Genomic DNA, 26,432 nt, shown 5'->3' with positions numbered 1-26,432 from the left:
CTTCTGTCCCTACTTTCTTGAGGGTTTTTATGAAGAAAGTATGGTGTATTTTGTAAAAAGCCTTTTCTGCTTCTATTGAGAGGATCATGTGGTTCTTATGCTTTCTTTTATAAATGTGATTTATCACATTAATTGATTTGCAGAAATTGAACCAGCACTGCATCTCAGGAATAAATTACACTTGATTGTGGTGGATAATTTTTTTAGTGTGTTGTTGGATCCAGTTTTCTAGTGTCTTGTTGAGGATATTTTGCATTCATGTTCATCAGGAAAATTGGTCTGTAATTCTCCTTTTCCCTGGGGTTTTTGTCTGGTTTTGGAATCCAGGTACTGCTGGCTTTGTAGAGTGAGTTCAGAAGTTTTCCTTCCATTTCTATTTTTGGAGCAACTTCAAAAGAATAGGTGTTAACTCTTCTTTAAATATTTGGCAGAACTCCCCTGGAAAGCCATCTAGTCCTCGACTCATTTGTTGGGAGATTTTTGATTACTGATTCAATTTCTATACTGGTTATGGTTCTGTTCAAATTTTCTATTTCTTCCTGTTTCAGTTTTGGTGGTTGATATATTTCTAGAAATTTGTCTGTTTTTTCCAAATTGCCCAATTTGTTGCATATAATTGCTCATAATATTTGATTGTTTATTATTATTATTATTATTATTGTTATATTTCTGCAGTATTTGTTGTGATCTCTCCTATTTGATTTGTGATTTTATTTATTTGGGTCATTTGCTTTTTCTTTTACAATAAATCTGGTTAGGGGGTTATTGATTTTTGTTAATTCTTTCAAAGAACCAGCTCCTGGTTTTGTTGATCTATTTTACTGTTTTTTGTTTGTTTTTGATATCATTGATTTCTGCTCTAATCTTAGCTATTTTCCTTCTTCTGCTATTTTTAGGATTCATTTGCTGTTCTTTTTCCAGTTCTTTAAGGTATAAAGTTAGGTTATGTATCTGAGACCTTTCTTCCTTATTTAGGAAGGCCTGGAATGCTACATACTTCCTCTTAGGATCTCCTTTGCTGCATCCCAGTTTTCTTGTGGTTGATTTCAAGTTTCATAGTGTTGTGATCTGAATATATGCATGGTATGATCTTGATCTTTTTGTACTTGTTGAGTGCTGATATGTGACCCAGTATGTGATCTTTTCTGGAGAATGTTCCATGTACACTTGTTAAGGACGTGTATTCCACTTTAGGATGAAATGTTCTGAATATATCTGATAAATATAACAGATAATCCTTCCCCAGATTAGGAAAGTTTTCTGCTATAATTTGCTCACATAAAGTGTATCATTCAACCCATTGTTTCCTTGTTCATTTTCTGCTTAATCTGTCTATTGCTGTAAGTGGGGTGTTGAAGTCCCCTACTGTTGTATTATTATCAATGAGTTTCTTTATGTTTGTGATTGATTGATTTATATATTTGGTTGCCTCACATTGGGGGCATAAATATTTACAATTGTTCCATCTTCTTGGTGGATAGACCCCTTGATTATGATATAATGTTCTTCTTCATGTCTTGTTACAGTCTTTGTTTTAAAATCTAGTTTGTCTGATATAAGTATGGCTACTCCAGCTTTCTTTTGGCGACCATTAGCATGATAGATGGTTCTCCACCCCTTACTTTCAATCTGAAGGTGTCTTTAGGTCTAAAATGAGTCTTTTATAAACAGCATATAGATGTGTCTTGTTTTCTTATCCATTCTAATGTCTCGTGTCTTTTGATTGGAATGTTTAGTCTATTTACATTTAGAGTGAATACTGAAAGATCTGAATTAAGTGCCATTGTGTTGCCTGTTGAGTTGGTGTTTCTATTGAAGGTCTTTGGTACTTTCTAGTCTTTGTTGCTTTTTGTCTTTTTTGTTTTGTTTTGTCCTTTATCCTTTGAAAAAGTCTCCCTTAAAATTTCTTGCAGGGCTGGTTTTGTGGTCATGAACTCCTTTAGTTTTTTGTTTATCTGGGAAACCCTTTATCTCTTTGTCTATTTTGAATGACAGCCTGCTGGATAAAGAATTCTTAGCTGCACATTTTCCAATTCAGCACGTTGAATATATACTGCTACTCCTTTCTGGCCTGCCAAGTTTCTGTGGTCTGTTGCAAACCTGATCGGTCTTCCCTTATAAGCTAAGGACTTTTTTTTTCCCCTTGCTGCTTTCATAAGTCATTCCTTGGTGATGATCGTTTTTTGTTGAATCTAAAGAGAGTTCTCTGTGCTTCTTGGATTTTGAGGTCTGTGTCCTTCTCATATTAGGAAAGTTTTCTGCTATAATTTGTTGATACAGACCTTATGACCCTTTTTCTTGCTCTTCATTTTCTGGTATTCCTATGATTGAAATGTTACCCTTTTTTAATAAGTCACTGAGTTCACTAAGTCTTGTATCACTATCTTTTGCCTTTGATTCCTTCTTTTTCTGTTTTATTATTTTCCATAATTTTATCTTCTGTATTGTTGATTCATTGCTCTGCTTTGTCCATCCTTGCCATCATGGCACCATTTGAGATTGCATCTCAGTTATGGCATTTTTAATTTCAGCCTGACTAGATTTATTTCTTTATCTCCACAGAAAGGGGTTCTCTGCTCTCTTCTAAGCTTTTTTTTCAACTCCAGCTATTATTCTTATTATCGTGGTTCTAAATTCTAGTTCACACATCTTACTTACATCTGTGTTGATTAAGTCCCTGGCTGTCATTTCTTCCTTTTCTTTCTTTTGTGGTGAATTCCTTCATTTTGTCATTTTGGAGGAAGAAAAGAATTAATAAAATTAAAAAATTAAAAACAACACAAAAAAATAAATGAAGCTAGATCCTAGGTGTGTTTTGGTCTGCTTGTTGAAAGCAGCTTTATAGAATAGAGTAAAAAGGGAAAGAAAAGAATGGAAAAAAGTTGAGAAAAATTTAAAAATTAAAAAAATGATAGAATAAATAGAATAAAATCCAGTAGAATAAAAATTTTAAAAATAAAAAGTAAATTTTTCTATTTATATCTAAGAAAGAGAAAGAATGAAGGAATAAAACAATTTAAGCAAAAACAGGAGCAAAAAAAACGTGAACAAACAAATTAATAAGCAGAATGAAACCTGGAGTTATATCCCTTTTTCCGTAGAACTGAAACTTTGAAGCACTCTATAGTCTCTACACTAAGGAGGTGGAGTGACTTGTGCTATGTCTTCTGTCGATGTGTTTGGGAGGGGCTTCGTGTAATCGGTGGCACTCCATTAGGTGGCACTGCTTATATTACTGTGGTGGATAAGTGTACCTGCGCAAAATGAGTGTGCAAGGGAGAAGTGAAATGGCTTCACCCAGGTCCTTAGTCTCTGAACAGGAACTTCACACACTCACCCGTGATCAAGCACCCTTCCTTTGTCTCAGGCCTCTGTCCATTCCCTGCCTCTATCCTGTGTTCAAGCTGTCTGCCTGCAAAGCGGCACCTCCCTCCAGAATTTTATCTCAGATGGGGTTGTGTTTCAAAACCCCACATTTCAGAGACCTCCATGGCTGGATCCATGCCAACTGTCTGGGGGAGGGTCTCCCTGAGCAATGTCCAGGTCCTGGCTTGCCCAAGAAAACATTCATGTGATCATGCAGCAGCAGAGATTCAGAGAATATTGCCAGTCACACTACACAGCCAGTGCCAAGTTTCACCACACTCTGGTGTCTTTGTCCTAATACTAGCAAACATGACTGCTCTCCAGGGGATGCTGGGACCTTTGCCTACAGGGAGGTTCTATGGCCTCTACCAAATGCACTCCAAGCAGGGGAACCACTTCTCCCTGTGTGGCGCACCGACCCCTCAGATCCCGCTGCCTGCTCTTTGAGATTTGCCCTGCTTCCTCACAAGAGCATCACCAGGCACCGAGCTCTGAAACTTCAGACCCTGCGCCCCACTGTTTATATAAACCTTGTGGTTTGCAACCCTCTCCTTTCTTCCCGTCAGTGGTTTTGGGGAAGACATTTCTTATTCAGTCCCCTGTGAGTGTTTTCACTCTTTCTCTTTCCAGTTACTTTCAGGAGGAATGCTTTTCTTGCACAATCCCTATGCACAGCACTCTCCCCTTCATCTTTCTCTCTGTGTCCTCTCCCTGTGAAAATGGCTCCCTACCCTTCACAACTTTTCTTCCCCCAGTTCACCTTTCCACACCACGTACCTGCTGAGTTGTGTGGCTCGAGTTATGCAATTGTTGTATTAATTCTTAGATCAACTTCCTAGGTGTTCACAGTGGTTTGGTGCTGATCTAGCTGTGTTTCAGGGATGAGACAAGCTCAGGGTCTCCATGCTGCTCCATCATCTTAACTGTTCCAATTGAAATCTGTCGTCTTAACAAATTTTTCAAGGTGCAATGTAGTATAGGCAGAATGTCGTACAGCACATTCAGAACTTAACCATCTTGCATAACTGAAACTGTACCCATTGAATTACAACTTCCCATTTTTTTCCCTTATCCTCAGCCCCTTACAGTCACTATTGTATTCTCTGGGTCTATGTGTTTAATTATATTAGCTACCTCATATAAGTGGGATTATGCAGTATTTATCATTCTGTAATTGGCTTACTTCATTTAGCATAATGTACTCAAGGTTTATCTTTGTTGCATTTGGCAGAATTATTTTATGAATGCTTATGATATTTCATTGTGGGTTTTGCCACATTTTTTAATCCATTCATCCTTGGAGATTTAGATTATTTCATCTTGGATATTGTGGATAATGCTGCTCTGACTCAGGAATGCAGATATCTATTTGAAATTCTGATTTTAATTATTATGGATAAATACCTAGATGTAGGTTTGCTGCAACATATAGTATTTCTATTTTTAGTTGAATAACCTCCATAATGTGTTCCACAGTGGCTGTGCCATTTTACATTTCTACCAGCAGTGTACAAGAGTTCCATTTTCTCTACATTATTGCCAATACTTGTTATCTTTTCTGTTTTTCATCCTAACAAGTATAAAATGATATCTTACCGTAGTTTTGATTTGTGTTCCCTGATGATTAGTGATGTTGAATATCTTTTCATATGTCTGTTAGCCATATGAGATATGTCTGTTGCCTTAGAGATATGTCTATGGAAATCCTTTGTCCATTTTTTAATTGGTTTGTTGTTATTTTTGCTATAAGGTTGGCTGTATTCCTTATATATTTTGGATATTAACCTGTTATATATGGCTTATAAATATTTTCTTACAACTTGGAGGCTCCCTTTTTGCTCTATTAATTGTTCCCTTGCTGTGCAGAAGCTTTTTATTTTGGCATAGTGCCTCTTGTATTTTTTGCTTTTTTTGTTTGTCCTTTTGGTGTCATATACAATTAATCATTGCCAAGATGAATGCTATGAAACTATTTTCTTTCTTTCTCTTTTTTCCCCTAGGAGTTTTACAGTTCCAGATCTTACATTTCAGTCCATTTTGGGTTCATTTTTGTATATGGCATAAGATTAGGATCCAATTTCATTCTTTTACATGTTGTTATCTAGTTTTTCTAGTACCATTTGTTGAAGAGATTATCTTTTCTCCATTGTGTATTTTTGGCATCCTTGTCAAAGATCAATTGAACGTTTATGTATCAGTTTATTTCTTAGCTCTCTATTCTTCTCCATTAGTTTATGTATCTGTCTTCTATGCTGTTTTAATTATTATAGCTTTGAAAATTATTTTGAAATCAGGAATTGTGATATATCCAGCTTTATTCTTCTTTCTCATGATTAATTTGGCTATTTGAGTTTCTTCATAGTTCCATATAAATCTTTGGATTGTTTTTCTATTTCAGTAAAAAAAAAAAACAAAAAAACAAAAAATGCCATTGATATTTTGGTAGGGATTGCATGTTTAATTTATAGATCATTTTGGGTAATGTGGATATTTTCACAGTACAAAATCTTAGAATCCATGAACATGGGATATCTTTCCGTTGATTTCTAGCTGCTTTAATTTTTTTCATCAATGTTTTATAGTTTTCAGTACACAGTTCTTCCACCTCCTTGGTTAACTTTGTTCATAAGTATTTTATTCTTTTTGATGCTATTGTAAGTGATCTTGTTTTCTTAATTTCCTTTTTGGATGGTTTGTTGTTACTGTATATAAATGCACCTGATTTTTGCATGCTGACTTTGAATCCTGCAACTTTACCGAATTTTTTATTAGTTCTAAGAGGCTTTTGTTTTTGTTAATGTGGCCCTTAGAGTTTTTTACATATAAGATCATGTTGTCTGTGAACATAAATACTTTTACAACTTCCTCTTCTTTGCATGCCTTTATTTTTTTTTCTTGCCTAATTGCTTTGGCTAGGACTCCTAATTTTATATTGAATGTAAACAGAAAAAGTAGGCATACTGTTGTATCCCTGATTCAGAGGAAATGTTTTTCACTGCTGAATATGATGATAGCTGTGGGTTTCATATATGGTCCTTATTATGCTGAGGTAGTTTCACTCTGTTCCTAAAGTTTTATTTGTTGGTGAGTTTTTATCATAAAATAGTGTTGAATTTTGTCATATGCTTTTTGATGAAGCATTTTTGGTCAAATATTGACGTATATTGACATGGTGATCCTTAATTCTGTCACTGTAGTGTATCACATTAATTTCTTTGTGCATGTGAATCTTTCTAGCATCCCAGGGATAAATCTAAGTTGGCCATGGTGTATAATCCTTTACATGTTCTATTGAATTTGATTTGCTAGTAGTCTTTGGAGGATTATTTATTCTGTGTTTATTAGGAATATTGGCCTATAGTTTTCTTGTAGCGTCTTGTCTGGTTTTGGTATCAAGGTCTTATAAGACCAGCTCCTAATGCATGGTCTTATAAAATGAGTTTGGAAGTATTCCCTTCTCTTGAAAGTTTGGAAGAGTTTGAAGGAGGATTGGCATTAAGATTTCTTTAAATGTTTGGTAGAATTCACCAGTGAAGTCTTCTGGTTCCAGGCTTTTCTTTGTTCAGAGATTTTTTTTTTTTAATTTTTTTTTCAATGTTTATTTATTTTTGGGACAGAGAGAGACAGAGCATGAACGGGGGAGGGGCAGAGAGAGAGGGAGACACAGAATCAGAAACAGGCTCCAGGCTCTGAGCCATCAGGCCAGAGCCCGACGCGGGGCTCGAACTCACGGACCGTGAAATCATGACCTGGCTGAAGTCGGACACTTAACCGACTGCGCCACCCAGGTGCCCCTGTTCAGAGATTTTTAAATTACTGATTCAGTCTCATTACTAGTTGTAGTTTTGTTCAAAACTGATTGAAACTGATTTTCCTTTTCTTCATTTTTTTCCTTCATTTTTTGAAGCCTTTCTCATAATAGCACTTTACAATACTTTCTTTAGAGAAGCTAGAAAGATGATTCAGTCTTTTCTGGTGTTTAGGGTTTTTTTGTTTTTTTGTTTTTGTTTTTTTGCTTTTCATTTTGTTTTTGTTTTTTGTATGTGATATGTAACCTTATATACAGACACACTGCTTGAGAAGAATTACTACAGTTTTGTGCCCTTCACAATGAATAATTTTGATATATATTCTGTGATTTTTGTAAAAGATAACAATATGAATGATGTATTTAAAATTTTATATCTTGTGTTTTGAATATATTTCTGTTAAGAAAAGACTTCCATTTAACTTGACATTGGTGAAAACTGGTTTATCACTTAGAATTTTACACATACAATGTTTAGAAGAATTTTCTAAACTAGCTTCTGGCTGTATACATTTTGAAACTCGTTTCTCCTTAAATATTTACATATGTCTGGTCCCAGATATTGTAGGACATTGTGAATATGGACTCTTTGCTTAACCCTACAGTGACAGTTTTAATAGGAGGTGTAATCGAGTATTATATGTAATATAATATTTATGTGTTTTAAACATATGAGAACATTTACACCAATATTATTGAAGAGGCAACCATCATGAGCTCTCCCTAGTGGCAAACTTTGTGCCTGAATTCATACATAAAGAAATATAAAATAGCAATTTAAAGCGATTAAATGGTGTTCCAGTCCTAATGTGCATTATTTGGAGACCATTACAGCAGACCCATTCTATAGATTAAAGCAACATTTTGTATCATTTCCCATTTGTCTTCTCTTCTGATACTTGTTCATTGCTCCAGAGCAGTACAAGCATCTTGCCACCAAGACATACCTCTCACCCCCCATCCTGTTTTCCTCCAACTTTATTGCTATTTTGATTATTTAGACTTTCTCACTCTCTTGTCCTCTTGCTTCTAGCACTCAACAGTTGACCTCTTAAAATACTTTGAGAAGAAATCAGGTGCAGGATTCTTGTTAGAGTGAAGGGGAGGAAACGATTTGACTTCTTTAGCAGTTGAATGGAATGAAAGAAGGGACAATGGGCAATGCTCACTCCTTAATGATGCTTGACTTGGTCATATGGACTGGAGAAGGACAAAGAAAAAAGAAGAGTGAAAGCAGAGTTCTTTATGTAGGTTACAAGATCTAGTTGTAAGACGTGGTCAAATTATATAATTTTACAGATACCACTTTGTAGATAGCACTGTAAAGATGGAATCTCTTAACATCTTTTTTTTTTCCTCAGATGAATTTTAGATTCTATTCTACACACTTTTGCCATTTAAAAACACAGTGCTACCTTAAATTCTTAATATGTCCACCCCATAACGTGGTACAATTTCCTCACCTTTAGCAGAGTCAGTGAAAAATTGAATAGTTTCTATGGTAATACAAAACAACTCAAGTCATGTGACTTGTTAGTGACTAAACTGTTACTGACTTAAAATAATAAATGTAGCAGTTTTATATGTCATCAATATGTATAAAAGACTTTCACATAAAATTTTATAATGCAGCTCTGGAACTGAAAAACCTGTACCACATGTTATCTTCATAATTGCATTTGTTCTGGGAAAAGAAAAAAAGATGTTAATCATTGCTAAGTGAATAGGAATCAGTTATTGTAAACAAGAATAGAACTTCTTGATTTTTCTGCAGTTTTATCTAAAATTAATTATATTTATTTCAGTTGATTGAACATCTCAGACATCATATATTCATTTGGAACTGAACAAAATTTACTTAGTGAATATTCTGTTTTCTCTGTCAGTTGTTACTTGGAAGAGAGATAAAGTGTAATAGGTATTTTTACTTTCATTTCATTGGACTTGAAAAATGAAAGAATTGTGTGATTTAAAAAAGAAATTCTGTATGATATTTCTCTCATAATTATCTGAAGAATTTTAATAAAAAATTAAGTTCAGGCTTTTTAAACTCTTTGCTTTTACAGTACACAGAAAGTTGAATTTATTATAGGAAATATGTAAATAGATATATGTGAATCATCTCATTCTATGAATATATTTGAATAGTTTCAAGCTGTATGAATAGTTTTGCTTCATCAAACTCTCATGAATAATTTGCTCTGTTAAAAAGCAGACCCCTGAATTACTTACATTTAGCCTAGACAACACTTAGCTTAACTATTTGTCATTATTTTAGTTCAGTTTACCAAGAAAAATGCTTTCTTATCTGTGCTACTTAAAACTCCAGATCACAGGACATTTGTGATTTGTTATGTACACATATACACACATTTCCTTCCCCACTGGCCTGTGTATTAAGTGTGTGTGAACTGTCTGCTTCATTTATCTATGCCATGTTAAATTTGTAGTAAGTGTATGAAATACTGAATCAATATAAAAATCATGACATTTTAAAAATGATTTTTAAGGTGTTAGGATTTCTTAAAATTAACTTTGGTATGCCATCAATATAAATGTAATAGTTTGTGTACAAAATATAATTGAAACTTCTGTTTTTTTCTAAGTTTATGAGAAACTTTTTGTTATTGTTTATAACTATATACATGTGCAATATCTTGAAATCCCAGTAAACTCAGGGAATTTGGATGAGAGCACTGTGTATTTTGGGGAGATTATAGAATTCAGATAATGACAAAATATTAATAAGATATCTAAACATATATTATGTGGAGTGTCTAAATTTAACCCATGATAGTAGCAAATGCAATCTCTAAAGTATATGCCTATTACACTCTAATCTTTATGAACTTTTTCATATCTATAATGCCCTTGCAACATGTTACAAAATATTATTTCAATTCATATATACATGTGGCTGCCTAAGAAATTGATTAACCATGGTATAACCTGTTTTGTTGGCCAGATAGACATAGGTGTTGCCATTTCCAGACTGTGGCCAGGTGATAGCAAAGCATGTTATCAACCAAATTATGGGATTTTTATGATCTTAAAAGTCATAGGAAAATCTTTAAAATATGTTAAACCAAACCAGATGTAGAAAGTTTTCGTTAAATTGTCAAAATAGTGCTGTAAAGGAATCGTTCCATTATTGCTTGAATAACAGTTAAATTTGAGACATTAAAATAACATCAAGATTGAAGTATAGCATAAACTTCCTAAGAGGAAAAAAAAAAGGCAAGAATTTTATACCTTCAGCTGAAAGTATATACTTTAACTGAAACCTGTTCTATTTTATTCATTGTAATAAAATTACACCCCATCAGGATTTTCTAAAGCTCTTTATATAACTGTCTTTATTGACCAAATTTAGATAGACTGCTATTACTTCTTGAATGACCTCATTATACTGTGGCTATTTCAAAGAAGGAACAAGTACTGATTTGTCGGATTCAAATTCATGTATTATAATTTTACTAAGGTATCTTCAATGATTACCAAAGCTAAACTTTCATCACATAAGAATTTTGATACTATCATCTCTGTTTTCTAGTTTTAGTGATTAAAACATCTGTTACATCATTGTTTTTTCATCATGAGTCAATATTTTGGTTAATTTACATGTAGAATGAAATACTAGCATACAGGTCAATATGATCTGTATTTCTTAAAGATTAAAATTTGTTTTGTGCTCTTTATGCTACTTTATGTTGCATACATTAACCAAATCTGTATATTGGTTACAGAAACACTTTATTCATTTCTGTTATATGATATAAATGTTTCTAATGAACATTTAAACATTCTAGACCATAAGTACTAGTAGTATCGATTAATATTACTCTCTAGTAAGAGTATTGTTTCAGATTTCATTACACTTCCCTAGAACTAGTAGTAACTTTGCTTTTCTTTGATTGAAATTAGTAGTACTCTAATTTTTTATTGTAAATTGTGTGTATATGTTAGCATGTGCATTTATGTATGTGTGTGTGTGTGTGTGTGACAGAGAAAGAGGGAGAGAGAGAGATACAGATAGAGTTAACCCTGTAGCATCAGGCCTAAACGCTAAATTCATAGATATGTAGTGAAGGACTGTGTTGAAATATGCACAAATGCTAAATAATTTAAAAAGAAGGCTATATGGGGCACCTGGGTGGCTCAGTAGGTTGAGGGTCCTACTTCAGCTCAGGTCATGATCTCACGGTCCATGAATTCGAGCCCCGCATCGGGCTCTGTGCTGACAGCTCAGAGCCTGGAGCCTGCTTCAGATTCTGTGTCTCCTTCTCTCTTTTCACCTCCTCTGCTCACACTCTGTCTCTCTCTCTCAAAAATAAATAAGCATTAAAATGTTTTTTTAAAAATAAAAAGAAGGCTATATAATAATGAGGATTACATTTTTGAGTAAAGTCCTCTTCCTTACACTAATATCCCACTGTGTCCTATTAATTTTTCTTGGGACTTCTATTCCCAGTACCATTTCTCTGAAACTTGTTGCATGCTGCATTCTCAGAAGTGCCCGACAATTGCCTCACTTCTTTTCCATACTGCCCTTTGCATCTCTCCCAGATGTATCTTTCCAAAAATACTGCATTTATCCCAATCTTTGGCTAATTCAACACACACTCCCCATGGCTTTCCTGTTGACCTCATGATAAATGCTGTATTTTTAGAATAATGTGAACCTAACTCAAGGACACATCCCAGTGTATAGTCCCCTATCTTCATTTATAATCCATTCCCACATTATTTACCCATAATCTTCTCTAGCCAGATTATGTATTGCTGCTGCTGCCCCACCCCTCCCTCCTTTCCACCCTATTGATTTTTCTGTGTTTCAGCTTCTATGGCTATGTAATGAATTACCTGAGAACTTAGTGGTGTAAATAAGCATTTGCTTTGCTCATGAAATCTGAGGGTGGGCCCAGGAGGACACCTTGTTTGTTCCACAAGGTCTGGGGCTTCATGTGAGTGACTTGAATGCTGGAGGCTAAGGTCATCTGAATGCTTCTTCAGTCACAAATTTAGGGGTGATGCTGGTTGTTGTCTGGGGGCCTTAGTTTCTTTTCACATGTTACTTTCCACATTAGCTGCCACACATGGCCTCTCTGCATGAGCTAATTTTTTTTTTTTTTTCACAGCCTGTTAGCTGATTTCCCCACAGTGGCTTCCCCCAAAGAGAAAGCCATATGGAAGCTGTGTACTTTTCTATGACCTAGGCTCTGAAGTCACATATTATTATTTCTGCTATATTCTATTGCTTGGAGTAATCACAAATCTGCCCAGGTTCAAGTGGGAAGTAAATATAGTTCACCTATTGATAGGAATTGTTGAACTTCTGGAAGAGCATGTAGAATTAGAAATACTGTTGTGGCCATATCTTTTTAAATTTTAATATGCTGTAGTCATGTTCTGCAGTTTGTATTCCATACCTCTTAAAATTTTCCTAGGCTATTAAAGGTCCTACTAACCTTTCCCCATTCTGAATTCTTATAACCTGTGCTCTGATTGACAACCACTATATTCCTTTGAATGGTTATGTTTCTGTGTGCATCTGTGCTATCTCCCCAAATTATTTAGTGCAAGGACCTTACTTTCCTGTATTTATATTTACCACAAGGCCTAGCATAGGGGTTTGGACACAGTAGGTGCTTAATAAACATCTGGTTTATTATTTTTTTTTAATTTTTTTTTCAACGTTTTTATTTATTTTTGGGACAGAGAGAGACAGAACATGAACGGGGGAGGGGCAGAGAGAGAGGGAGACACAGAATCGGAAACAGGCTCCAGGCTCTGAGCCATCAGCCCAGAGTCTGACGCGGGGCTCGAACTCCCGGACCGCGAGATCGTGACCTGGCTGAAGTGGGACGCTTAACCGACTTCGCCACCCAGGCGCCCCAATAAACATCTGGTTTAAAGTCAAATAGTCTCAGCATGAAATTAGAGCATTGGCTTTTATGCACTGTAGATGACCATGGGGGATAGTCGTTGTAAAGAATGCAGTTATTGGTTGGCAGACAGTGGATGTGATCTCTAAGAAATAAGTAAGCAAGAATCCTGTTTTCGACAGAAGTAAATGTGTTTGGATTGTATGAAACTTGGAGACTTAAATGTCAATAAGGTAGGATGGCAGTCAATGGGAGGCACTTTTTTTTGCATCTTAAATATTTAATTTTCAATTTAAAATGTGTTTAAAACTCATTTACTTAATTCCACTGGCATTTCACTGAGAGTAAGACTAAGGGGCTAATAGGAGTAAATATTGTAATATTTAATATATTTAAACTGTGTAGTTCTATTAAGAAAAGCATTTGTACTTTGATTAATTTTTACTGCATTTTAAAATTAAAAATACTTGTTGTAACAAGCCAAGATATATAGGTAAAAAACAAGTCTTTCATTATCCATTCCCATATTGAAGGTAAAGATTTTGGTTTGGTGTATGTTTCTATGGCTTTCCCCGTGCTCATTTTTTATACTTTTCATTGTTTATATATTATTCCTTATATTTATTGTTTAGGCCATAATTTATTCTGAATTATATAAAGCTCATGGTATGTCAGTGATAATTTGTCTATGTGCTGATTATGAGATTTGATCATCGGTTATTTGCTCTAGGAGGCTAAATAATAGACTTTGTGGCAAACTAGTAACTTTGATTCTATAAAGTTGATTTTTTTTAATTTTTTTTTCAACGTTTATTTATTTTTGGGACAGAGAGAGACAGAGCATGAACAGGGGAGGGGCAGAGAGAGAGGGAGACACAGAATCGGAAACAGGCTCCAGGCTCCGAGCCATCAGCCCAGAGCCTGACGCGGGGCTCGAACTCACTGACCGGGAGATCGTGACCTGGCTGAAGTCGGACGCTTAACCGACTGCGCCACCCAGGCGCCCCTATAAAGTTGATTTTTTATAGGATCACAGAAAATATAGAAAAATAAAGTCTTGGAGAGATGGGTTAAATTTTCCTGTTTGTTACTCCATTGTATGCATTTGTTTGCATTATAAGAACAAATAGTAATCTGATGATAATTCAGAGAGCACTATGACTCTTACTGAAACATCCATGCTAACCAAATAACATATATACTATGATTTCAGCCTTGTTAAAGCATTCTAAAAGATATGTAATTTTTTACTAAATAATGTAAAATTTCATACATTGAAAATTATTTGGATGTGAGATTTCCACATGGAAGTTAAAAGCATGGCATATTGCTTTTAAAATTTTCCCCAGTCTCAGGAGTATTTGAAGGTTGCGCTGTGAAATAAAAGAAGGAGACCAAAGATCAGCCAAGTGAAAATAGTAGAGTTGCTGACTATTCATAATCACTCATTTAACCAGATCCTGTTATGTGAATAAGTTAAACCCAGATCTAGTTTTTATGTATTTATGACCTTACGAACTACTTATCATTAGCTATCTTGACAGAGCTTTATTATTTCTGACATTAATTTTAGAATATAATTGCATGAGTAATTATAACCTTCTTGAAAAATGAAACATTTGCTTGACAAAATATTTAAAGTTAAATATTTGTATATAACTATTACATATTTCAGATGGCTGATCACACTGAAGTGATGAAAGGCATTCATCAATACCCAGGAGTTCGATATCCTGTCCTTACTCCTAATCTTCAGGGTTTTCACCGTGCTGTAAGTGTGCTGCGAATTATTTTAAAATCAATGCTTCTTGCTGTTTTAAGGATCTTTACAAAGTTAAAACAGTATCCAATGTGGCTCCCTTGTTACCCTGCATAAATGCTAATGTATGCACAGGAATACCTGGTGATCTGTAACTCCATGGTATTGGTATGGACTAAAGTGTTCCACATAAATGGCCCTTCCATTTTAACCATTCAGGAATCAAAACACAAAAATAGTTATCCATTTTGCTGAAGTTCTTTTGAAAGTATATTTTGTGTTTCCTGCGTAAATAAGGAATACAGAATTTAACTTAAACATTTCTCAGTACGATATTAGTGTTATTGTAGTGGATCATTTTTGCCAACTTTTTTGGATCAGCTTTTTGTTGCTGATGTTCCCTCCCTGTAGGTGAAGCTAACCAGTGTTACTTCCTCTAGCAACTTTCCCTATTCTCCCCTTCCGGCTTGTTTCTCCCAATCCTATGTGATTTAAGAATTTATATGTGAAAAAAAAACTTTGATAATGACACATACAAGAGGAATCAAGGCAATATTAAGAAGGCTTGAGGTGTTGTGCTTAAATGGCTTTGTCATAAAAGTTTTTCACCAGCTATTTCTGGTGTTAATATTTTTCACTTTTGTATTTGGGACTGTGTTGCATAAAGTTGAGGTTGTAGATGCTCATTGATATATCACCTGTTGTGTATCTTTGCTAAAACCATTCTTCTTTTGTTAATTTTGGTGTAAGTTTTTTATTCTACTCTAAAGAAAGAGGCATTTTAAGAAATTATAAATATTGCTGTCGTTGGTCCTAACAAAGTAACGAATGTCTCCACTTTGAAAAAGACACGAGCTGAGAGTACACCCTCAACAGTAGCTTGGAAGGGCAAATAATGGGATGGAACACATGGCTTGGGAGTCAGGCATGCCTGTTCTCAAAGCATGACTTGATAACTTATAGTAGCTTTGGGATTTTGTGCTAGTTATTTAGCCTCTTTGAGCCACAGTTTTCTCATCTGTAAAATGGGTAAGATTGTGGGTTACAGATAGAACACTCAAAAGTACTAAAATTCTGGCACACAGTAAGTATTAAAGTAGAATTTTGATTTTAGAAGTTAAAAATTTATTTTTGGTGGAGGACTGGAAGCCAATTGGTGTTTTTTAAATGTTGGATTAAAAAAAAAGATTTTTTTTCTTAATACTTTAATAGGGTATCCGAAAGAGAGGAGAATCTAGGCACAGCGCTACAGATACATTAATAGAAAGTCTTAAAAAATCCAGCTGGAAAATGAGGAAATGTGATATTTGAAAACAAGTCACTGGAGAAGTCTGGGGAAAGGACTTACGATGGCAAAAGGGAAAAATATTAGGTTAATATTTTGGATTTAAAGACTAGGCAAGAGGATTAAGACATTAGACATACAAGAGTATGTTGTAGCAGTCAAGGTATGAAACAATGGAAGCTAGCTTAAGAGACAGGAAAAAAATTGGGCGCAAAGTCTAAATGATGAATTGGAAAAACATTTTTCTGTTAGGTTATAGGAAGAGGAGAACAGAAAGCATTTACTACTCTTTAATAATTGGTCTAAAAATAATGTTTTCCATAGATATTAAAAGGCTTTATTGGGATGCCAGTATTTTCCATAATTACAGTTAAAATATTTTTGATACCTACGCATAATTTAGGAAAGATGAAATTAAATTGGAACATCATCACTGTTTTCTGTACTTCATAGATTCTGTACTTTATAGTTTCATAGATTCATAGAGCGTTGCAGCTTGGGGAATTATTTTGTTATCACGAAATACTTGTAAGTTTGAAAAGAGCTTATGTGGCAAGATGAGAAGACTCTAATTGTGAATTCCCAGGCAAATGTTAATGAATACATGTATGCCTTTATTGAGTAATTAATATTTCTTCTATTGTTATCATTTACATATTTTAAGTTAATTGTTTTTGCCCTTAATTCTCTTTTTTCAGGTTGCTGCCGGAGCCACCGAGATATCAGTTTTTGGTGCCGCATCTGAATCCTTTAGCAAGAAGAATATTAACTGTTCTATTGAAGAAAGCATGGAGAAGTTTGAGGAGGTTGTTAAGTCGGCAAGGCACATGAATATTCCAGCACGAGGGTATTTATGAAATTCCACAAATTCTAGTTAGTTACTATCTATTGTTTAAGTTCGTATATGAACTATGTAGTTATTATTTTAGCATTCATAATATATGTAGGGTGTCTTTTGTACCTTGTATGATCAGGCCATCACTGTATAGTGATCTCTCTCGTGAATACCAGTTAATAATTATTAGAGTTTATCTAGCCTAGAGGGTATAGTGCTCCAAGATCAGAGGCCGACTTGATTTTGCAAACCTGACATTGTTACTCATCTTATTAACACTTACCCAAATGCACCTATCTTTTCATCTCAGCCTACTGTTGGGTTGATCAATTTGCGTATACTCGTAGTACCATTTGCAAAGGAACCCTCTAATGTGGTTTCCACATCTTTAAAAAATTTTTAAGACCTATTATTTTTTGTTCCAAAATTATTTTATGTAGACCTTCAATAGAGTATTTAAAACATAAAATTGAGCCTTCAAGCTGCACCAGGAAATTCGGCCCATCTTTCCCCTCATTCAGCATCCCTTTCAACAGCAGATTTCCCTGTTTTCTCTGTGTGACCCAAAAGCAAAGGTAAATGGGGAAGAGGAAGAGAGAGAAGATCTGCTTTGATTCTTACCTGCTTCCAGAACCAGCAGTTGGAGCATGTACTGCAAACAGGCTCTACTCCCAGACCCATGTTCTATGAAATGTGTAATAAATGATCATTTAAGAAGGAATTTGTTTCTAAGACATTAGCTAATTTTCTATTGCTTTTTATAATTATAGTGGTATGATAGTCTTCTCATGGAAATCAATTAAGACGTATAGCATTCATAAGACAAGTCTGATAGCTATAATTAGATTTGGATACAGGTTTACTTCCTTCATTTGAGGAGAGAAAAATCCGTAGTGGCAGGGAGAGGTTTAGTGGTTAATGAGAAAGACAAGTGGATCCAATTTTGAGTGACAACATTAGAAAAGGGTTAGAATTCAACCAAGGTCCTTTGGGGAGCAAATAGAATTAGACCACACCATGGGGAACTGTCTTATTGGTTTGCTTACTTTTGTTAGCTTATTTTTCCTCTCTCCATAGCAATAGTTTTCAGCATGAGTTTTTAAAGATAAAAAATTGTTTTTGTAATTAAAATATACACATCATGGAAAGCACATGCAAGAAAAATTTATAAACCAAGAAATGTGTATCCATAGACAGAAAATAAAGGATGTGTATTCTTAAGGCAAAAAAAAAGGTGAATAACCACAAAACCATGTATTACAAGTTTCTAAATTCAAACATATGTAAGCTGTTTTGTCTCTTTCTCTTTAAAGAATGGGAAAAATGAAGAAACTACTGTATTTTAATGCATCTTTAAATATGGAGTATAGATTTTACAGTAAAGTCACTCATTGGAAATTTGAAAAACGCATAACTGTGCGAAGTAAAGTGCATGTGCAGCTTGCACTTCAAATAGGAAGTGTTTTTAATGTTAGAAGATGGATGTAAACATAAATTGTTTAATATCATATTTTATTATCTGTTTTTCTCTTATAAAGTAGAATAGGTAATATATTTAATAGAAATCTTAAATCCTCTTGAATACTGAGTTTTGAGCAACTAATATTGTCCTATCAGTAAAGAAGCTTTTTTTTTTTAATAAAGTGTGTGTGAGTTGGGGAGGGGGTTAGGGGGCGAGAGAGAGAGAATCCCAAGCCGGCTCCACACTCAACATGGAGCCTGACATAGGGCTCCATCTCACCACCCTGGGATCATGACCTGATCTGAAATGAGGAGTTGGATGCTAAACCTACTGAGCCACCCAGGCACCCCAATAAAGAAACTTCTAACCATGCTATAACTTAAAAAGTTTGCCAGGCCTTAATAAGAAGGGTACAAAGTGCAAGATGGACAAAAACTGACTCACAGTCCAATGCCATCAGCAGAGTACATTAGAGACTTACTGCAGAAGTATACAATAAATAAATGTGTGTTTTCCAATGCAGATTTTGTTCCTTTGAGCACAACTCCTAGATCTTCTGAAACAGTATTCATTTTTAGAAATAGGCCTTTTAGTATGTGAGTTCCCTCTTTGTGCAGATGAGAATTATCTACCTACCCCCCCCAAATGTTAATAGAGTTTAAATTAGATTTTATTTTTGCTGGCAATCTAGAATTTAGATACGCAATATTAGAAGTCATAGGTCATTGGTACTCAGTTAAGAAAAAGAGTCATGTTCACCTAGTTGAAACTGAAGCAGACACCTCAGCATCTTACTATGGCAACGTGGCAACAGCTGCATCAACATGTACTTGATCACCGTCCAGAAAATTTATGTCATCAGCTGTCAGATTTAAAGGCCATAAGGCAGTACACATTTTATAAATGCTCACTAAAACCATTTAAATTTTAATAAAAATAGTAAACCTTCATATGGTCTAAATAGCAGCTTTTATTAAAGTTATTAAGGCTGTGGTTTGATTCCCCCCCATCCTGTAACACACATATACACATGCATGTGTACACATTTTTTATATGTGCTCAGAACTTTACATAACATCTGGGACACATTGCGAACACATACCATGCCAGATCATTGACATAAAATGCAAAGTCAGCTAACTACCACTGAATATACATTATATATGAATGAACAATGAAATGTTTACATTTTGGACTTCATTTTTAATGTGTAATTCATATGACATATGTTTAAGATATCTAGGTTATTTTTCTAATATCAAAATTTTTAAAAAGTTAAAAAGGCAAAGAAAAATAAAACTCTGTGATACATGTAATGATTTTCTTTATTTTTATCAATGCATTTCCCGAAATTATTATCTCTTGGTTTGTCAAGATCCTTCCAAAATTGAAACGTCTTCAAGATACGAAGTAGTGCACTAATATATGAGACATTTAGTTTTATTCCTTTTTGTCTGAGTATTGACCTACCTTAAATGAAGTCACAAGAATCACATACTCTCTTTGTGAGAATATTATTTTTAAAAAGGAAACTATCACTAAGGAGCCATTATTAATTTCACTACTAAAAGGCTTAGAAATCTACATTACAAATTCAAAAGGTCAGCAGTTGTGCATATCAAAGCAGAACTTTTTACATAATTATATCTTAGGCCTCTTCTGTAAAATGACTTCAAATGATCTGAACCATGATTACTCTGAAAGGTTGAGCCTACTAAAAGTTGAAAGAAGGTAGTTTTGTACCATTTTTCCTGGAAGCCAAACAAAATTACCATACTTTGTTTTAAAAAATTACAAAATGCAAAAATATTTAACTATGAACCGTAACTGCTGTATTCCTCAAATTCCCAGAAAAAAATGTGCAAAATAATGAGAACAAGGAATAAAAGACAAATTAGTAGTTAATATAGACAATCATATATAACTTTTAGATACAGAGAAACCAAAGATCATTTTAGGATGTGGTAATGGTTTACATTGCATATTAGTGTTTTTGTTTTCTCTGGGTAAATACCCAGTAGTGGAATGACTGGATGGTATGGAATTTCTATTTATTGAGGAACCTCCATATTGTTTTTCCAGTGACCCTCAATTTACATTCCCCCCAACAGTGCACAAGGGGTCTTTTTTTTTCCACTTCAGCATCTACACTTTCTATTTTTTAAATCTTTTTCATACTAGCTCTTCTGAAAGGTGTGAGGTGATACCTCCTTGTGGTTTGATTTGCATTTCCCTGATGCTAATGAGTGATGTTGAACATCTTTTCATGAGTCTCTTGGCCATCTGTATGTCTTCTTTGGATAAAGGTATTCAGGTGTTTTGCCCATTTTTAATTGGATTTTTTTTTTTTTTGATGTTGAGGTGTATAAGTCCTTTGTATATTTTGGATATTAACTCCTTATCAGTTATATCATTTGCATATACCTTCTCCCATTTGGTAGTTTGCCTTTTTGTTTTGTTGATGATTTCCTTCACAATGAAAAAAGCTTTTTATGTTGGGATAGTCTCAATGGTCATTTTCACTTTTGTTTTTCTAAAGTGCATATTTTATGTATCTCTTGATCTATGACCCTCACCGCCTGCTTTCTGCTTATCCCATAGCAATAATAATCCAGTCTGGTTTAACAGCTTCTGGATAAAATTGTATTATGTATATTAGTGGCCAATTTCTTCGATGAAATTAATGTTAATATTAGGAAATTCTTGTGCTTAATTATTTTTTGATGAGTTGCTTAGCTCTGTATAATTTCTAACCTATAAAATGGCCATGAAGTAAGTGCAGATTCCTCTCCCTCAATGTGGTCAGTTTTCATTGGTTTTCCAGTTAAGAGATAATTTTGAACACAAACTTATTCAAGAACTTGCAACCTGTTTCTTAGCCAAACTATTTACGTTATGTTGCACATGTATTTCTTATTTTTCCTCTGCATAATACAACATGCTATTATGGATTCTGATGCTGATCTTGAAGGTAGTAGTAATATTGGTGAGTGTGATAATGAGTTTCCTTATTTAAGTCTCAATGTTTTAAATACACCATGTTTCTCATGACTAATGTAGCAAATACCTTCCATTGGACAGTCTACCCCAGGGGAATTCACTTGCATATATGGCACCATTTTTCAAGTGTACAGTTGATTGGCCAAGTTCCTTTCCAATATCTTAGACTGAGGCCTTTCTGTTGGCCTGGAAGAAAAAATGTGAAGAGCAATTCAAAACCTCATTTACCAAAACATGGTACATAAAACTCTAAAAATGAGACATCTGTTAAAGCTATTTTCTGTCATACATATGGTTTGTTTGAAGGTATACTTTTTTTTAGCCTTACATATTAATCTGGCACTGCTGTGTATCAGAATAACACCTACCCAGCAATAGTTAATATGTGTAAGCTGTGTTGTGTAGTCATCACTAAACAGCCTTCATATAGAGCCTTTGAAGAGCATGTTTTGTCATTTCTCATGAAATTAGCATTTCAGGGCAAAAAGAGAATTAGCAGAATTGCTCCTTGAGACCCAGGGACAGTATTTATTTCTTACGTTATCTGTAGTGTTAAGTGCTTAGCAGGCTCTCACAATCTGTTTTTGGTTGGCTTATTAGTAATGGAATGCTATTTTGTATTGTTTATAGGCAGACATACTGTGCATGACTGCATCAAAACAGCTCCTACATTTAAATGTCTTAATTATGTTTAATTGACATTACATGTCACCTCTTCATTCTTGGCATTGTTTTTCTCTTCTGAGGATAGCAGTCATTGATTGTTTCCATTGCAAGTATTTGTGATGTTTATTCCAGGTTCATTGTTTTTGTTTCTTTTTGCCAGAATGATTTTAAAGGACAGAGGATAATAATAGTGGGAAGGCCTTGGGTAAGGCCTCAATGCAGGTGCTTTTTCATGACTCAGTTTCACCAGATAAAGTTGTTAAGACTTGATTGCCTCAGTTTCTCTTTTATCATGATTTTGCACAATATTGATAAGTGGCCTTCACAAGCACAAATAAAAATAACTCAGCCTTCCATCCACAGAATTTATTGTAACACCATGCCTTTAATGTTAGCGCAATTAGCTTCAATATGATTGGCCATTCTTTGATTCTGTCATCCTATATAGTGTTTAAGGTTTTGTTCTAAGTCTGAACTCATATACTATCATCTTTGGCTACAGGATTTAGAAGTAAGTGCATTAATAGCCTGGATGTAGCTACATATTTAGAGTAAAGATCAGGAATTTAATAGAAAATTAATTAAATAATGAAAATGGCACCTTAAATAACAAATTTGTGCATGAATTCATTCAAGAAATACTGAATGTTTTATATAATGTACTGTCTAGTGATAATGTATGGAATATGAAAATGAAAAGTAGCCAAACTTCAAAGAGTTTCTAGCAGACTGGGAAAATAGTATATATAGAAATTGTTATTTAACTGTCAAAAAAGGCAAATACATTAAGAGACATACAGACAGATCCTATTCAAGTTTAAAGTAATACTATATTAAATTTCTCGGGGGTTATATGGAGAAACTTAATGCAGAAGGTGTCAATAAAATGAAGTCATTAAAGATAGGTAAATATAGGGAAACATAATCAGGAATAATGGTCTTTTCAGGCAGGGTAAGAAATGTACAAAGAGCAAAGGCATAGTGAAGAGAAATCTCAAAAAGCATTTAGGTAACAGGAAAGAGCTTACTTCCACTGGAAGGGGAGTTTTTCAGGGTGTATAGTGGGAGAGGGGTAGAAAGAGGTTTCACAAACTGCTGAACTTGAATACCAAGTTTACTTGGTAGACGATGGCAAGTCACTATAGATTTTTGAAGTGTAAAACTAATCAGATCTATGCTGTAGTCCTCGTATTTTGTCAATAGGTACAAATGAGTGGTATGAGACCAGAGGCAAGGAGAGCGCTTGGCAGATGTATGCAGCTGCCCTGAGGAAAATACTCAGGGACTGTTCTGTATGTTTGGACTGGCACTAGCAGACGTCACGTGCAACAGAGGCTGGAAGGGAAGGGTATCTGGGTTATTGAATATGTTCTCAAAGGTGACCTTTATTGATTTGGCAGGACAGACTCTGAAAATGACTGCATTTTTTTTAATGGCAAATGCAGGGGAAGCAAGAATGAGCATCATTTTTGACATGCTGAGCTTAATATGTCATGTCAATGTGTCAGGAAACCAATTTGTAATGTTCCTGAGACTTGGAGTTGTTCCTTGAGTTATCTATCTGCATAATGATGAAAGACAGAGACTATGGGGGACTGAACTGATGCAAAGACTCCCTTTTCTGTTCCCATTACAAACATATGAAAATAACCATTTTTGAAACATATAGCTAAACTCAGAAAAGAAAGTCCTCAGGTTTCACCAAAGAAAGTGTGGTGAGGATGCAGGTTGATGCCACTAGCACCTGGGGGTATCTATTTCAGATAAAATTCCTAGTGGCTCGAAAATGGGATTTTAATGTCGACATGATATGAGATAGATGTTCTACTAAAACATGCATTTTAAAGTGATGATTCTTGGAGCCTGGAATCTCCTCTTTGCCAATGCAAAGTCAATGGAATTTGTGGAATATTATGGAAACCCCAAATAAGAAATTAAGGTAGAAATTTGTCCAAGAATTGGTAAACTCCACTGGGCAAGGACAAAAGGCAGTCATATCTTGTTTATAGAGACACTTGAATAACTCAAGAGTCTCATGAAACTCCCATAGAAACTAAAATCACCATGGAAAGATACAGTAAAAATTACAAACCACATGACGATACAAACTACCCTAGGAGAGAAAGAAGCAAAAAGAAAAAGCAGGAAAACTTTAACAGAAAAGAAGGAAATAGAACAATCTGAAGAATTTAAATTAACCCCTTAAAATACAGAGGCAAAGGAAGAACATAATAGATCTTTATGAAAATGATGAAGATTTTACAAAAAGAAACGTTTCTTGAAATGACAAATACATTTATAAAGGAAATGATTGCATTCAGCTGCAGATTACATACAGTTGAAAGGAGTATTGGTGACTAGAAGTAGTATTCAAGGAAACTGCAAAAATAAAACACAGAAAAATGTAATAGAACTTTTGAAAGTGAGGTTAAGAGAGAGTGCCTCACAGAATTTTCAGAAGGAGAAAGCAGGGAAAGTAAATGTTAGAGATAGATTTGATGAACTAGTACCTCGAGGATTTTCTAGATTTGAGGAACACCATCAGTGTTAATATTAAAGAAGTATAAGTCCTGACATTCTCATAGTAAAATGCAGAATATTAGATATAAACAGAGAATCCAAAAAGTAGAGAACAAATTACTTTAAAATTGCTATAACAGAATTACCATTAAATAGCAAAATTCTCGTCAGCAAAACTGAGACCAGAGCTAGTGAAATATGCTCAAAATGGCAGAATGACTGTTCACCTAGAATTTTATACCTAACCAAACTATTAAACATTAATGAAGGTGAAGTAAAATTATTTGGTGACAAAATAGTCTGCAAAACTTTACCATTACTGAAAGAACTAAACGGTGTAGTTCAGTAAAAAGGACATTAAGCCAGAAGTAAGAAATGGGATAAAATAAGAAATGGAGAGGTTGCAGTTTGGGGCTTCAGCAGAATAGAAATGATTCAAGATAGATCTGTGAGAAGTTGAACTACCAGCCAATTGAAAATAGATAAAAAGTGCTGGGGCATAGTAGTGAGATTCTTGAGACTAAAATCTGTGTATTAACACTTTTTACAAGGGAATAAATCAGGCATTCAAGGGGAGGTAGTATTGCTGATGTTTCAGTGGTTTTCAATTTTGGCAAGTTTCTAAATGGAACTTTAGAAATTATTTTGAGATATTGGTGATTGAATTTAGTTCCTCAGGTTTGTGATTTAATTGGCCTGGAGTGTGTCAACCATTAGAGTTTTGGCTTTTAAACTCCCCAGGTGATTCTGTGCAGCAAGTTTGAGAACCACTCTAATAGATTGCTATAGAAATTGACTTTAGCTACTATTCAAAGCGGACAATATAGACTATTTTTATCATGGGGGAGGCCATTTCATACTCATGAAAATGTTTCACTTTTTACCAGCAGCAAGCTTTTTCTGTAGAAGACTGGATAATAATATTTTAGGTTTCGTGGGTCAGATAATCTCTGTGCTCCTGTTCAACTCTTATGGTGCAGAAATAGCCATGGATAATAGGTAAACAGATAGGCATGGCATTGTTCCAATAAAATTTGACTTGCAAAAGACTAATGAGCAGGATTTGGCCTATGGGTCTTCGTTTGCCAACCTGTGCTTATAGGATGTTAAAGTAAGCTAATGAACGTAGTTGAGAACCATCACATTTGTTTCGGGGGGAAAGTAGCCCCATGTGTAAATAGGTGAGAGAAGTGGCTCACAAGGATGGAAAAGAATGTAGGAAGATGAAATGCAGTGAAGAATGGAGACCAGGCAAACCTTAGGCCTGGGAAGGAGTCTGAGGGAAAACTTGAGTGAATGAAAATGCAGGTGATGTTACCAAAGGGTAGTTATGGCCAGATAGTAAAGAATGCAAGAAAGGTTGGTTTGCTTTATATCGTTTTGAATTTGTTGGTTTTTTCTTACATTGTTTTTCATATTTAGAGGGACAGCATGTAAATGGATGGCTTGGATTTTGTATTGAACCACATCTAGATATTTTGGGTTCAGAGTGAAGTAATTATTCATTTATTTATCTGTAATCATTATATCTGAATTGAAAATGTTCTTTTTCATCTTTAGCCATCTTTTCCAAGTGTTAGGTTTATAGAACATTTTCTTTCTACATATCTGGTTTAAATTTATACAGGTTATTCAAATAAGATAATGATAGTAATTGCAAGAGCAGAGAAATGATTTCCTGCATAACTTTCAAGTTGTACTTGAATTATCCTATTTATCCCTCTGTCTTCTTTACTGCTTACTTGACTTACTGAATTGTTTATTTAATTCCAAAACACAACTTCTATTCACATTTTAATACTTTTGAAATTAGATTATGGTTTTAGAATCAATGAGTATGTATTGA

General features: G+C 34.6%; 1 protein-coding gene across 5 annotated transcripts in view; it reads left to right on the top strand.

Moving 5' to 3' along the window:
- HMGCLL1 (3-hydroxymethyl-3-methylglutaryl-CoA lyase like 1) overlaps positions 1 to 26,432 on the top strand; it is a 192,731-nt gene that overhangs the window by 62,837 nt on the left and 103,462 nt on the right. For all 5 annotated transcript variants that reach the window (XM_011282424.4, XM_003986251.5, XM_019830747.3 and 2 more), the window contains 2 exons: positions 14,735 to 14,830; positions 16,802 to 16,950. In XM_011282424.4, the coding sequence (XP_011280726.2) occupies positions 14,735 to 14,830; positions 16,802 to 16,950 (245 nt within the window). The remainder of the gene's footprint in view (positions 1 to 14,734; positions 14,831 to 16,801; positions 16,951 to 26,432) is intronic.

Source organism: Felis catus, chromosome B2 (genome assembly GCF_018350175.1).
Source record: "Felis catus isolate Fca126 chromosome B2, F.catus_Fca126_mat1.0, whole genome shotgun sequence".
Lineage (NCBI taxonomy): Eukaryota > Metazoa > Chordata > Mammalia > Carnivora > Felidae > Felis > Felis catus.
This window is presented reverse-complemented; position numbering and strand designations above follow the sequence as displayed.